At 37.7% G+C, this 15,942-nt stretch overlaps 1 protein-coding gene across 12 annotated transcripts in view; it reads right to left on the bottom strand.

Annotated features, from left to right (window-relative positions):
- RNF111 (ring finger protein 111) overlaps nt 1-15,942 on the bottom strand; it is a 93,116-nt gene that overhangs the window by 34,821 nt on the left and 42,353 nt on the right. For all 12 annotated transcript variants that reach the window (XM_027553875.1, XM_027553872.1, XM_027553874.1 and 9 more), the window contains one exon: nt 769-895. In XM_027553875.1, coding sequence (XP_027409676.1) covers nt 769-895 — 127 coding nt within the window. The remainder of the gene's footprint in view (nt 1-768; nt 896-15,942) is intronic.

A 15,942-nucleotide genomic window follows, 5' to 3' on the forward strand; every position in this document is an offset into this window, starting at 1 on the left:
AGAAGCACGTTCTAGACTGTTACATGAACATTTTTTTTTCAATCAATAACATTAAAATACAATAAGCAAATGCATTTCTAAATTCATTCCAACACAAAAATTAAGGTTCATCCATAGATTAGTTTTGTGCATGACATGAAAGAGAGGAGCAGTTCACTGCTTCCTTTACCAGTATCTGTAACCATCTAAAGCCCAAAATGAATACAATATTAGGGTCTCTCTCTCTCTTTTTTGGTCAAAGTGATTCTCAAAAGGACAATGACATTTCAATTATTTATCAAAACAAACAAGGATATCCCATTCATTTTTTACTACAGAGCTTATAACAAATTACTGAGTGAAGGACAAAAAAATTTTAAAAGAGGTTTGATACAAAGTTGTCCTAATATAAAAGCATAAACATCACTGGTATTAATGAGAAACCAGGAGTTTGTGAACTCTGAATCATAAAACAAACTCAATTTTATAAAACACCAAGTAAAATCAATATTTATCCAGAGCAATGACTCAACTCTCACTGTATACTTGGGGTGCTTAAAAAATACTGATTCCTAAGATTCTGGTTCAACTGGTCTGGGCCATGATCCAGCAACAATATGTATTTTATAATCTTCCCAGATGAATCTAACTCAGCCTAGTTTAACAACCACATACTCAAACTAGGTTGTTTTTTTTTTTAATTAAAACAATGAAAATATCTGCAGCACAAATGTGTCTAAATATTTATACTTAAAACTTCAAATATACAACTAGGAATTAAAATCTTACCGATAGCTTTCCCCAACTGTTACTATCTCCACTTCACTGTCAGTTGAGGTAACATTAATTTCTTCATTGGCAGTGATCTGGGGAGTGGAGGAAGCTTCTATCACCACAACATCTTCATCAATATTTCCTAGAAAGAAGAAAATACATTTGAAGGGTATATGAGATAAACAAAGTCCTACTGTACAGCACAGAGAACTATATTCAGTATTCTGTGATAAACCATAATGGAGAAGAATATAAAAAAAAAGAATGTATATACATGTGTAATGTTATCAACTTGCCAAACAGAAGAAATGAACACAACATTGTAAGTCAACTATACTTCAATTTTAAAAATTAAGGGCATATGCCTGTCAGCTAACTTATAGACAAAAAATTTTGACATTTTTTACTTGTGTGAAATTAGTCACAAAAGTGAAAATTTTATCTGCCAAATCAAAGTTTTTAAAACCGGAGTTCACCACACATAGTGAAAAGTTACTTACTCTTTTTTTAAACTTTTGTTTATTATTTACCCTTGGTTGTGCCGGGTCTTCACTGACACGTGCAGGCTTCTCTAGGTGCAGCAAGCAGGGACTACCCTCTAGTTGCACTGCGCAGGCTTCTCATCGTGGTGGCTCTTCTTGTTGCAGAGCACAGGACTCTAGGACACGCAGGCTTCCGGAACTGTGGCATGTGGGCTCTAGAGTGCCCGCTCAGCACTTGCAGAGCACAGGCTTATTTGCCCTGAGGCATGTGGGATCTTCCCAGACCAGGGATCGAACCGTTGCACTGGCAGGTGGATTTTTAACCAATGGGTCACTAGGGAATTCCCTTTCTTAATCGGTACGTATTCATTTTTAATTCTTCTCATGATTTTTGTTTATGCTTTACAAACTTTCAGTAGTTTCCATATGAATTTGCATAATCATATAAGGACATTAACACTGTAATATTTGGAAGTAGTCATTTAAGATCTTATGTAAGATATTCACATTCTGTAAGATATTAACCCTTTAACATATAAAATGAAGACACTACACTCTCTGCACACTTTCTTCAGGGTTGTTTTTATTTGTGTGATATGGTATTTTTTAAGAAACACAGTGACTTTTTAGTTTTATGCTACAGAACCTTTTTCTGTACACAATCTTTTCTAAAGTATTCTAAGTTTGGAAAGTGCTTCCTTATCTAGAAGACATTATACTGGGTTCGGTGTGTTTCCTTAGTATTTACTTCACCTAGAACTAATTTTTACTTACGGCATTAGATAAGATTATTACTAGAAGTTGGCCCTGCTAAATGAAACAATGTAGTCCCGCACACACACTCACACAAAAACACTGTATGATTTCACTTATGGGTGACTGTTTAAAGTAGTCAAATTCACAGATAAAGGGGAATGGTGGTTACCAGGACTGAGGGGGAAAGAAGGAAAAGGGAGCTGTTAATTGGGTATGGAGTTTCAGATTGCAAGAAGAAAAAGTTCCAGAGATCCATTTCACAACCACGTGAATATTCTTAAAACTACTGAACTGCACCCTTTAAACTGGTTAAGATGGTTAAACAAACAAAAAAAAAGGATAAAAGTTACCCTCCATTTCTACTCTTGCTGTATTTTCCACAAATCTAGGGCTAAACTATCTTTTTAAAAATAGTCTTATCTCTTCATTACTATCACCTGTCTAAAGGTCAGCCAACAATTTCTAAGACATGTTTGAGATAAGAATTTTCCAATAATAAGAATATTGAGAGCTTAAAATTTCATCCACTTTAAGTGTACATTTCACTGACTTTAGTACATTCGTGAAGCATAACCACACCGCAGTCCAGTTTTTAAATATTTCCAATACCCTAAAAAGATCCCACAAGCCCTATTTCAGTCAATCACCATCCCTCTATCTGCATCCCTACACCCCTACAACATGGAGAAGGAAATGGCAACCCACTCCACTATTCTTGCCTGGGAAATCCCATGGACAGAGGAGCCTGGTGGGCTACAGTCCATGGGGTAGCAAGAGTCGGACACGACTTAGTGACTGAACCACCCCTGTCATTATGGATTGAATTGTATTTTCAAAAGCTCAATATAAATAGAGTGATACATTATAAATACTTTCATATCTGGCTTATTTCACTGCTGCTACTGCTGCTAAGTCGCTTCAGTCGTGTCCGACTCTGTGCAACCCCAAAGACGGCAGCCCACCAGGTTCCCCCGTCCCTGGGCTTATTTCACTAAGCATACTTATTTTGTGATTTATTTATCTTTCTGGCATATCAACAGTTCATTCATTTTTACTGCTGAGTAAGTTTCCTATCATATGAATATATCACAGTTTATCCATTCTTCTGTTATTGATGGACACCTAAATTTTTCTCACTTTTGGCTATTATAAATAAATGCATGTACTTCATTGTATACATGTGATTACATTTTTCTTGCGTAAATTCTTAGGAATGCAATTTCTACATACTATCATACATTGTGTTTAGCATTTTAATGAAGTGCCAAATTGTTTTCCTAAGTGACTGTTCAATTTCACATTCTTGCCGGGAAAATGAGGGCTCTATATCTTTGCCATGAATTATTATTGTCCCTTTTTTTATAGTAACTGTTCTAGTGCATATATAGTAGTATTTTATTGTAGTTTAATTTTCATTACTGTAATAACTAATGATGTTGAGCATTTTTTCAAATGCTTATTAGCCACTGTGCCAAAATATCAATTCAGATCTTTCATTCATGTTTAACTTGGACTTTGGTGTTGAATTATAAAAGTTCTTTATATACTCATTTCCTTAATGGTGTCTTATGAAGCACAGAAGTCTTTCATTATAAGATGGTACCAAAGAATTTAACTGAAAGAGAAACTCCCCAGGTCAGTAGGTGCCCAATATGCTACTGGAGATCAGTGGAGAAACAACTCCAGAAAAAATGAAGGGACGGAGCCAAAGCAAAAAGAATACCCAGCTGTGGATGTGACTGGTGATAGAAGCAAGGTCCAATGCTGTAAAGAGCAATACTCCATAGGAACCTGGAATGTCAGGTCCATGAATCAAGGCAAATTGGAAGTGGTCAAACAGGAGATGGCAAGAGTGAATGTCAACATTCTAGGATTCAGCGAACTGAAATGGACTGGAATGGGTGAATTTAACTCAGATGATCATTATATCTACTACTGCGGGCAGGAATCCCTCAGAAGAAATGGAGTAGCCATCATGGTCAACAAAAGAGTCCGAAATGCAGTACTTGGATGCAATCTCAAAAATGACAGAATGATCTCTGTTCGTTTCCAAGGCAAACCATTCAATATCACAGTAATCCAAGTCTATGCCCCAACCAGTACTGCTGAAGAAGCTGAAGTTGAACAGTTCTATGAAGACCTACAAGAGCTTTTAGAACTAACACTCAAAAAAGATGTCCTTTTCACTATAGGGGACTGGAATGCAAAAGTAGGAAGTCAAGAAACACCTGGAGTAACAGGCAAATTTGGCCTTGGAATACGCAATGAAGCAGGGCAAAGACTAATAGAGTTTTGCCAAGAAAATGAACTCGTCATAACAAACACTCTCTTCCAACAACACAAGAGAAGACTCTATACATGGACATCACCAGATGGTCAACACCGAAATCAGACTGATTATATTCTTTGCAGGCAAAGATGGAGAAACTCTATACAGTCAGCAAAAACAAGACCAGGAGCTGACTGTGGCTCAGATCATGAACTCCTTATTGCCAAATTCAGACTGAAATTGAAGAAAGTAGGGAAAACCACTAGACCATTCAGGTATGACCTAAATCAAATCCCTTATGATTATACAGTGGAAGTGAGAAATAGATTTAAAGGCCTAGATCTGATAGATAGAGTGCCTGATGAGCTATGGAATGAGGTTCGTGACACTGTACAGGAGATAGGGATCAAGACCATCCCCATGGAAAAGAAATGCAAAAAAGCAAAATGGCTGTCTGGGGAGGCCTTACAAATAGCTGTGAAAAGAAGAGAAGCGAAAAGCCAAGGAGAAAAGAAAAGATATAAACATCTGAATGCAGAGTTCCAAAGAAGAACAAGAAGAGATAAGAGCCTTCTTCAGCGATCATGCAAAGAAATAGAGGAAAACAACAGAATGGCAAAGACCACAGATCTCTTCAAGAAAATCAGAGATACGAAAGGAACATTTCATGCAAAGATGGGTTCGATAAATGACAGAAATGGTATGGACCTAACAGAAGCAGAAGATATTAAGAAGAGATGGCAAGAATACACAGAAGAACTGTACAAAAAAGATCTTCACGACCCAGATAATCACGATGGTATGATCACTCACCTAGAGCCAGACATCCTAGAATGTGAAGTCAAGTGGGCCTTAGAAAGCATCACTACGAACAAAGCTAGTGGGGGTGATAGAATTCCAGTTGAGCTATTCCAAATCCTGAAAGATGATGCTGTGAAAGTGCTGTACTCAATATGCCAGCAAATTTGGAAAACTCAGCAGTGGCCACAGGACTGGAAAAGGTCAGTTTTCATTCCAATCCCGAAAAAAGCAATGCCAAAGAATGCTCAAACTACCGCACAATTGCACTCATCTCACACGCTGGTAAAGTAATGCTCAAAATTCTCCAAGCCAGGCTTCAGCAATATGTGAACCTTGAACTTCCTGATGTTCAAGCTGGTTTTAGAAAAGAGAGAGGAACCAGAGATCAAATTGCCAACATCCGCTAGATCATGGAAAAAGCAAGCGAGTTCCAGAAAAACATCTATTTCTGCTTTATTGACTATGCCAAAGCCTTTGACTGTGTGGATCACAATCAACTGTGGAAAATTCTGAAAGAGATGGGAATCCCAGACCACCTGATCTGCCTCTTGAGAAATTTGTATGCAGGTCAGGAAGCAACAGTTAGAACTGGACATGGAACAACAGACTGGTTCCAAATAGGAAAAGGAGTACATCAAGGCTCCTTTTTTATATATGTTGTTATACTTGTTAACAACAAGTATATTGTCACCCTGCTTATTTAACTTATATGCAGAGTACATCATGAGAAACGCTGGACTGGAAGAAACACAAGCTGGAATCAAGATTGCCGGGAGAAATATCAATAACCTCAGATATGCAGATGACACCACCCTTATGGCAGAAAGTGAAGAGGAACTCCAAAGCCTCTTGATGAAAGTGAAAGTGGAGAGTGAAAAAGTTGGCTTAAAGCTCAACATTCAGAAAACTAAGATCATGGCATCCGTCCCATCACTTCATGGGAAATAGATGGGGAAACAGTAGAAACAGTGTCAGACTTTATTTTTCTGGGCTCCAAAATCCCTGCAGATGGTGATTGCAGCCATGAAATTAAAAGACGCTTACTCCTTGGAAGGAAAGTTATGACCAACCTAGATAGCATGTTCAAAAGCAGAGACATTACTTTGCCAACAAAGGTTCGTCTAGTCAAGGCTATGGTTTTTCCTGTGGTCATGTATGGATGTGAGAGTTGGACTGTGAAGAAGGCTGAGCGCGGAAGAATTGATGCTTTTGAACTGTGGTGTTGGAGAAGACTCTTGAGAGTCCATCAGACTGCAAGGAGACCCAACCAGTCCATTCTGAAGGAGATCAGCCCTGGGATTTCTTTGGAAGGAATGATGCTAAAGCTGAAACTCCAGTACTTGGGCCACCTCATGCGAACAGTTGACTCATTGGAAAAGACTCTGATGCCGGGAGGGATTGGGGGCAAGAGGAGAAGGGGACGACAGAGGATGAGATGGCTGGATGGCATCACTGACTCGATGGACGTGAGTCTCAGTGAACTCCGGGAGTTGGTGATGGACAGGGAGGCCTGGCGTGCTGCAATTCATGGGGTTGCGAAGAGTCGGACACGACTGAGTGACTGATCTGATCTGATCTGAATGGAGAGATAGACATAGAGAACAGACTTACAGACATGGGGAGAAGGGAGGAGAGGGTAGGATGTATGGAAAGAGTAACACGGAAACTTATATTACCACATGCACAACAGACAGCCACAGAAACTTGCTGTGTGTCTCAGGAAACTCAAACAGGGGTTCGGTATCAACCTAGAGGTGGGATGGGGATGGAGATGGGAGGGAGGTTCAAGAGGGAGGGGATATATGTATACCTATAGCTAATTTATGTTGAGGTTTTACAGAAAACAAAATTCTGTAAAGCAATTATCCTTCAATTAAAAAATAAACAAAATTAAAAAGAAGAGAAGTCTTTCATTTTGATGAAACACCAAGTCAGCAATTTCTTTAATGGATCACATTTTTGGTGACTGTTTAAACAAACCTCTGCATAACCAAAGGTGACTGAGTATTTGTATGTTGCTTTAGCAATTGTGTAATTTAGCTCTTAACATGTATGTCTGCGATCCATTTTGTTAATCTCTGTATCTAACATGATATAAAAGGTCTAAATTCACCTTCTGAGCATGTAGATCTATAACTGTCCCAACACCATATGATGAAAGGACTAAAATTATTCTATTTTGATACCTAGTACATTCAGGTTTTCTTAATTATTTTTCAGGATTATAAATCAAGGGGAGAGAAAAATTCCTGAGATTTGGAGTGGAGCAGTGGCACCCCACTCCAGTACTGTTGCCTGGAAAATCCCATGGATGGAGGAGCCTGGAAGGCTGCAGTCCATGGGGTCACTGAGGGTCGGACACGACTGAGCGACTTCACTTTGACTTTTCACTTTCATGCATTGGAGAAGGAAATGGCAAACCACTCCAGTGTTCTTGCCTGGAGAATCCCAGGGACGGGGGAGCCTGGTGGGCTGCTGTCTGTGGGGTTGCACAGAGTTGGACACGACTGAAGCGACTTAGCAGCAGCAGCAGTGGCATTAGACATCACTTTAAAAGCCCTGATATCTCTAAAACATACATACTTCCATCCAAGATCCTATCTTGACATCTACCAATATCATATTTATAAACCCCTAAAAAAACGGAGAATATGGTTTGATTATAAATGTAATTGTATAAAGTTACATAAGTTTACAAAGTTACAAAGTTTCTTCAGAGAAGCCAAATGTACTGCTATTGAGATTATTCTTAGACAGTTTATTCCCTTTGCTGCTTTTTCTCATTGTATTTTCTACTAGTATGTTGGTATTCCATTGATAGTTATATTCAATTTTATCCTGTTTTGACAGAATGCTTGCTTACCACATGATAACAAATGGCTCAATTTTTTTCTCAGTGTGGAATTTACACAGTCTACATTCCTTTACCTGAGGCACCATTCCTAGACATCCTGGAATTTCATCTGTAATATAGCTCTATCATCAAATATCTGTACTACTTCAAAAGCTGGCCAGTATTTGGAGGAGGTTACAAGTCCATGATTAGATATATAACATATTCTCTGATACTGATACTCCAAAGAGGATAACAAAGCAGGCACTAGTAAATCAGAGGCAATGAAAGACGTTATGATTGGAGAAATAGTTATTTTAAAAATATTCCATAACATTTTATTTTGGAATACATATAAATTGTTCTATCCACTAAATAGAAAAAAAATAAGATTTAAAAACTATGAGATGTGCAAAATTTTAAAGTAGTTTCTAAGTTCTAAAGTCTACACTCATAGACATGTTCAAGTCAAATGGTTTTTTTTGTTTGTTTCTGGTTTGCTTGTTTTGTTTGTTTTACATTTGGGAAACCAGGAGATGCCTTCTCTTTTTTTTTTTAATTGTTTAAATTTATTTATTTAGCTGCACCAGGTCTTAAATGAGGCATGCAGGATCCTTTATTTGCAGCATGTGGGATGTCGTTCCCTGACAGGGATCAAATCCAGGCCCCCTGCATTGCGAGGGCAGAGTCTTATAGCCACTGGACCACCAGGGAAGTCCCTAAATGTATTTTTAACATCATAAATATCTTATACACAGAGAACAACAAAATGGCAGCACTTAAGTATCTACTTAATATTCTCAATTCAATTTCCAAATTACTTTTCTAATTCTTCATAATCTCATACATGATAAAGAGTAAGATAAAAGCTCCCAGCAATCATATATTTAGAACTAAAAGTATAATATATAAAAATAAAACACCATGGATTAAAAAAAAAAAACCAACTCCCTTATTTTAACCTATCAAGTAGACATTACCATTTTACATGGAGAAAAGCTACATCTGCATATCAACTTTATTGGTGATCTCCCTCTATGGTATGTATATATGAAATTTCTTTACAAGCCTGTAAAGAAATCACCTAACGTTGTTGTTCAATCACCAAGTTGTGTCCCACTCTTTACAACCCCATGGACTGCAGCCTGACAGGTAATATTAAACACCTTTCAGGTAGTTAAGCAAAGTCAAACATCAGTTCCAATGATAAATGATACAAAGCTAGCTTTGCTAGTGTATTAAAATTTAATTTGTATCATTTTTTATGAATATAGAGGCTGTATAACTAAAAGTTATATAAGTAACTTATTTAGGCACTGTTTGCTTAAATGTAATTTTTCCAAAAAGAACCTTTATAAGCATTACTTGAATACACTACACAAAAATCATGCAACTAAATAACTATCACAATTAGGCAAGATATGGGTATCTTTAGAATGACTATTATTTAAAACAAAATTTAAAGGAAATATCCCTGAAGTTATGAAGTTAACCCTAATAAAGCTTTAAAACAATCAACAGGTCACTTCTTATCGGACCAATTTCATTTTTGTTGTCTTTTACACGTAGAAATATTAAATGACAAGAAACTTTAGTGTAACTAAAAGTGATGGGACTGCAGGTGATTTAGCTATTTAAGATTACTTATTTTATTTGTACTTCATGAGAAAAATAAAATGTAACAACCTGGATAGTGTAACAATGGTAACAAAAACAACGGTTGCTCTAGCAGACTTCTTCGGGAATCCCTCCATATAACTTGTTATTTTCGTTTCCCTGTGTCTTAAGTCTGGTATGATGCCAATAACAAGAGCTTCCAATTTGTGAGCGCATACTCTGTCCCATGTTTAATATTCTACGTGTCTAGCTCCATAAGAAACTAAAACCTAAAAAGTTTAAATGACTTGTCGAACAAACATAAGCAACACTTGGAATTAACACCTAATTCCAAATCTGAACTCAGACTCTTTACATAAAATATATCATAATGCAATGCATGTTCAACAAGCTGATGCTAGTTACTATCAAAGAATCTTCCTGTTACAGTTGCCATTGCTACTGCTCCTGTCTTTTGTAGTCACAAAGTTACTTAAGTTTTAATAGCTTTGACTCTTCTTCTGAGGGATGCTTTTGTTGGGTATCTTTTCAAAAGAAGTGAAAACATATACATACACAAAGAATCTGTACCCAAATGTTCACAAACAGTATTATTTACAATAGTCAAATACTAGAAACAATTAAATGTCCACCACCTGACAAATGGTAAACAAAATGTGGCTTATCAATACAATGGCATACTATAAAGGAACTAAGTAATAAAATGAATAGAATTAAATAAAAACAAAATGAAATTAATTACTGATATCTGCTACAACACAGATGAACCACAAAAACACTAAGGGAAGTGAAAGAAGCCAGATACAAAAGATCACATATAGTATTATGAAATGTCCTGAAAAAGTAAGTCTATAGAGAGAGCAGCAGATTAGAGGTTGTATGAGAAGTAAGTGTAGGACAGAGACTAACTGTAAACAGGCAGGTGGGATCTTTTGAGATTAATGGAAATGTTCTAAAACTGTACTGTGGCAATGGCTGTACAGCTCTAAGTTTACTAAGTCACTGAACTGTATACTCAATATGGATAAATTTTATGATAGGCAAATTATACCTCAATAAAGCTGATAAAAAAATCTATAAAACATTCCCTGCAAGATCAAAATTACATTTCAGTAAATGAAAAGACATTCCATACTCTGGAATAGGAACACTCAAAATCTTAAAGATGTCTGCTGCTGCTAAGTTGCTTCAGTTGTGTCTGACTCTGTGCGACCCCACAGACGGCAGCCCACCAGGCTCAACCGTCCCTGGGATTCTCCAGGCAAGAACACTGGAGTGGGTTGCCATTTCCTTCTCCAATGCATGAACGTGAAAAGTGAAAGTGAAGTTGCTCAGTCATGTCCGGCTCTAGCGACCCCATGGATTGCAGTGTACCAGGCTTCTCAGTCCATGAGATTTTCAGGCAAGAGTACTGGAGTGGGGTGCCATTGCCTTCTCCATTAAAGATGTCAGTTCACTCTAATTTAGCCTACAAACACAATTCCAAAAAATATATCATCATGTGTCTCCCCCCTACCACCATCCTCAAATAAAAAGTTGATTATACGTTCACTTGGAGGAAAAAACAGGAGAAAATAATCAGGAAAATATGAAACAGTCTATAATTAAAACTGTGCTTCTAGTGCATGGGCAGACAGACTGACCAATGGAATAGTAGGAAAGTTCCATAAATAGATCCAAGTGCTTAAGGAAATTTAACATATGACAAAGGTGGCATCTCAATTCAACAGGAGAAAGAACATTTTAAACGGTTTGGTTTGGGACAGTTGGATAGTCACATGAAAAAAAGGATCCATTCTTCACATTGTAAACATCAAATAGATCTGAGCTTTGTAAGGGGGGAAAAAAAGGTAAACAATACAGGGGCCAGAGAGAAATGGGTTAGTTTCTTTATAAACTTGTAGAGGGAAAAACTTTACTAATGATGATCAAAAACACAGGAAAAGTAACAGTCAATAAATGTGACTAATCCAAAACAATTTTTGACACTGCAGAGTCAAAAACTAAAGACAAACTGGAGGAAAATGTGTGATACAGAATACATCTCTCTAAAGAAGATTCTACACATGGACATCACCAGATGGTCAAAACTGAAATCAGATTGATTATATTCTTTGCAGCCAAAGATGGAGAAACTCTATACAGTCAGCAAAAACAAGACCAGGAGCTGACTGTGGCTCAGACCATGAACTCCTTATTGCCAAATTCAGACTGAAATTGAAGAAAGTAAGGAAAACCACTAGACCATTAGGTATGACCTAAATCAAATCCCTTATGATTATACAGTGGAAGTGAGAAATAGATTTAAGGGCCTAGATCTGATAGATAGAGTGCCTGATGAACTATGGACTAAGGTTCGTGACACTGTACAGGAGACAGGGATCAAGACCATCCCCATGGAAAAGAAATGCAAAAAAGCAAAATGGCTGTCTGGGGAGGCCTTACAAATAGCTGTGAAAAGAAGAGAAGTGAAAAGCCAAGGAGAAAAGGAAAGATATAAACATCTGAATGCAGAGTTCCAAAGAAGAGCAAAAAGAGATAAGAAAGCCTTCCTCGGCGATCAATGCAAAGAAATAGAGGAAAACAATACAATGGGAAAGACTAGAGATCTCTTCAAGAAAATCAGAGATACCAAGGGAACATTTCATGCAAAGATGGGCTCAATAAAGGACAGAAATGGTATGGACCTAACAGAAGCAGAAGATATCAAGAAGAGGTTGCAAGAATACACAGAAGAACTGTACAAAAAAGATCTCCACGACCCAGATAATCACGATGGTGTGATCACTCAACTAGAGCCACACATCCTAGAATGTGAAGTCAAGTGGGCCTTAGAAAGCATCACTACGAACAAAGCTAGTGGAGGTGATGGAATTCCAGTTGAGCTATTTCAAATCCTGAAAGATGATGCTGTGAAAGTGCTGTACTCAATATGCCAGCCAATTTGAAAAACTCAGCAGTGGCCACAGGACTGGAAAAGGTCAGTTTTCATTCCAATCCCAAAGAAAGGCAATGCCAAAGAATGCTCAAACTACCACACAATTGCACTCATCTCACACGCTAGTAAAGTAATGCTCAAAATTCTCCAAGCCAGGCTTCAGCAGTACGTGAACCGTGAACATCCTGATGTTCAAGCTGGTTTTAGAAAAGACAGAGGAACCAGAGATCAAATTGCCAACATATGTCGGATCATGGAAAAAGCAAGAGAGTTCCAGAGAAACAACTATTTCTGCTTTATTGACTATGCCAAAGCCTTTGACTGTGTGGATCACAATAAACTGTGGAAAATTCTGAAAGAGATGGGAATCCCAGACCACCTGATGTGCCTCTTGAGAAATTTGTATGCAGGTCAGGAAGCAACAGTTAGAACTGGACATGGAACAACAGACTGCTTCCAAACAGGAAAAGGAGTACGTAAAGGCTGTATATTGTTACCCTGTTTATTTAACTTATATGCAGAGTACATCATGAGAAACGCTGGACTGGAAGAAACACAAGCTGGAATCAAGATTGCCAGGAGAAATATCAATAACCTCAGATATGCAGATGACACCACCCTTATGGCAGAAAGTGAAGAGGAACTCAAAAGCCTCTTGATGAAAGTGAAAGTGGAGAGTGAAAAAGTTGGCTTAAAGCTCAACATTCAGAAAATGAAGATCATGGCATCCGGTCCCATCACTTCAAGGGAAATAGATGGGGAAACAGTGGAAACAGTGTCAGACTTTATTTTTCTGGGCTCCAAAATCACTGCAGATGGTGATTGCAGCCATGAAATTAAAAGACGCTTACTCCTTGGAAGGAAAGTTATGACCAACCTAGATAGCATGTTCAAAAGCAGAGACATTACTTTGCCAACAAAGGTTCGTCTAGTCAAGGCTATGGTTCTTCCTGTGGTCATGTATGGATGTGAGAGTTGGACTGTGAAGAAGGCTGAGCGCGGAAGAATTGATGCTTTTGAACTGTGGTGTTGGAGAAGACTCTTGAGAGTCCATCAGACTGCAAGGAGACCCAACCAGTCCATTCTGAAGGAGATCAGCCCTGGGATTTCTTTGGAAGGAATGATGCTAAAGCTGAAACTCCAGTACTTCGGCCACCTCATGCAAAGAGCTGACTCATTGGAAAAGACTCTGATGCTGGAAGGGATTGGGGGCAGGAGGAGAAGGGGACGACAGAGGATGAGATGGCTGGATGGCATCATTGATTCGATGGACGTGAGTCTGAGTGAACCCTGGGAGTTGGTGATGGACAGGAAGGCCTGGTGTGCTGCGATTCATGGGGTGGCAGAGAGTCGGACATGACTGAGAGACTGAACTGAACTGAATATATATATATATATATAAAAAAGTACTAAAAATGGATGGAATAATGACCAATATTCTGAGAGAAAAACAGGCAAATGAAGTTACTGATCTCAAGAAAAGAAATGCAAATAACTTTTAAATACATGAAAAGACACAGAAACATTACTCATAAAAAATGCAAATTAAAATACACTGATATACTACTTCTTCCCTATCAAATGGACCAAAAAATTAAAATCTGACAACAGATGCTGCTGGAAAGGCTTTGGGAAATAGGCACTTTCATACAACGCTGATGAATCCAAAATGGTTACAATCTTCACAGAGAAATTTGGCCATATTTTTAAAATAACATACTCTTTTGTCTTTGACCCAACAATCCCCTCCTAGAATTCTATCCCAAAGATACAATGGCATGAACTATCAAATGACATATACAAAAAGCTATTCATTGCAAGCCGATTCATAGTAGCAGAAGTCTGCAAAATGTTCATCAATAGGAGACTGGTTGAACAAATTAGGATATAACTATACAACTACAAGTACTGTGGACCTGTGGAAAAAATAAAAGAGGAATGAAAAAGAATGAACAGAGGAATGTAGGAAAGCCTACATCTCATATCTATTTTTTTATTCCTCTATTATATCTCTATACTCTAACAACTGAATATATTGTTAAGTGAAAAAGAGAGCTATGTTGTGAGGGGAGGATGTGTGTATGTAAACATACATACACATACATATATATATATATTTGCTAATCTTTTTGAAGAGGAAAAATGGAACAAACTAAGACAAAAATAGTGTGAAATGACTATTAGTGAGAAAAAGACAGGAAGAGAGGGCAGAGATGGAAAACTAGACCTCAATGAATGCATCTTATTTAAAAGTTTTGATTTTGTTCAGCCGCTAAGTCGTGTTTGACTCTCTGTGACCCAAGGACTGCAGCATGCCAGGCTTCCCTGACCTTTACTATCTCCCCGAGTTTGCTCAAACTCACGTCCATTGAGTCAGTGATACCATCCAACCATCTCATCCTCTGTCTCCCTCTTCTCCTGTCCTCAATCTTTCCCAGCATCAGGGTCTTTTCCAAAGAGTTGGCTCTTCACATCAGGTAGCTTCAGCACCAGTCCCTTCAATGAATATTCAGGATTGATTTCCTTTAGGATTGACTGGTTTGATCTCCCTGCTGTCCAAGGGACTCTCAAGAGTCTTCTCCAACACCACAATGCAAAAGCATCAATTCTTCAGCACTCAGCCTTCTTTATGGTCCAGTTCTCACATCCATACCCGACTACTGGAAAAACTACAGCTTTTACTATATGGACCTTTTTCAGCTAAGAGATGTCTCTGCTTTTTAATGCCCTGTCTTGGTCTGTCATAGCTTTGCTTCCAAGGAGCAATCGTCTTTTAATTTTGTGGCTGCAGTCACTGTCTGCAGTGATTTTGACTTCAGAACCAGGTATGTGCTTCACAGAATTAAAAAGCAAAACTAAAAATTTTTACAAATCCTTTAAAAGAAAAAAATAAAACCTTGCAGCAACCATGAAACAAATGATCCTAAATGCATATTAAATTGGTGGCATAACCACACAGAAAACCAGCCAAGGGCAACAAAGAAACACACAGAAAAAATTTTGTATTATATTCAACAGAATTATTGTTAGTAATAATTGTAAGTATTTTCATTTAAATTCATATATGAATGTTTACTTGTCTGTGTATTTATAGTTTGTATAGAATAAAAGTTCATATTGTTAAGAATCAAGATTTTCAATGTAAGAGTAAACAGATCAAAAAGTAAAACACAAGCTTACATAAAAACCCTAATCCTAAATATTCAGTGGAAATAGTCACGTGAATTAATTATTTATCTTTCTATAATCTTTACAAACTACATGCATTAAGAAAGATGAAAAGCAATGATAACCCAATAGAAAAATGAGCAGTTTTGTTATTTCTCAATAAAAAGCAACCAGGAGTACTTGGAATGACTAGTTCCGGGTTTGGGACAGGAAATGAATAGGATGAATCTGGACTATCTTGTTAAATCAGAGAGTAAGGATATTAGCAAAGTTTACTTGAGTGGTATCAGAAGGACACAGACCAACTTGAAAATGCTCCCACTGG

The sequence above is a fragment of the Bos indicus x Bos taurus genome, chromosome 10, assembly GCF_003369695.1.
Source record: "Bos indicus x Bos taurus breed Angus x Brahman F1 hybrid chromosome 10, Bos_hybrid_MaternalHap_v2.0, whole genome shotgun sequence".
NCBI classification, from domain to species: Eukaryota; Metazoa; Chordata; class Mammalia; order Artiodactyla; family Bovidae; genus Bos; species Bos indicus x Bos taurus.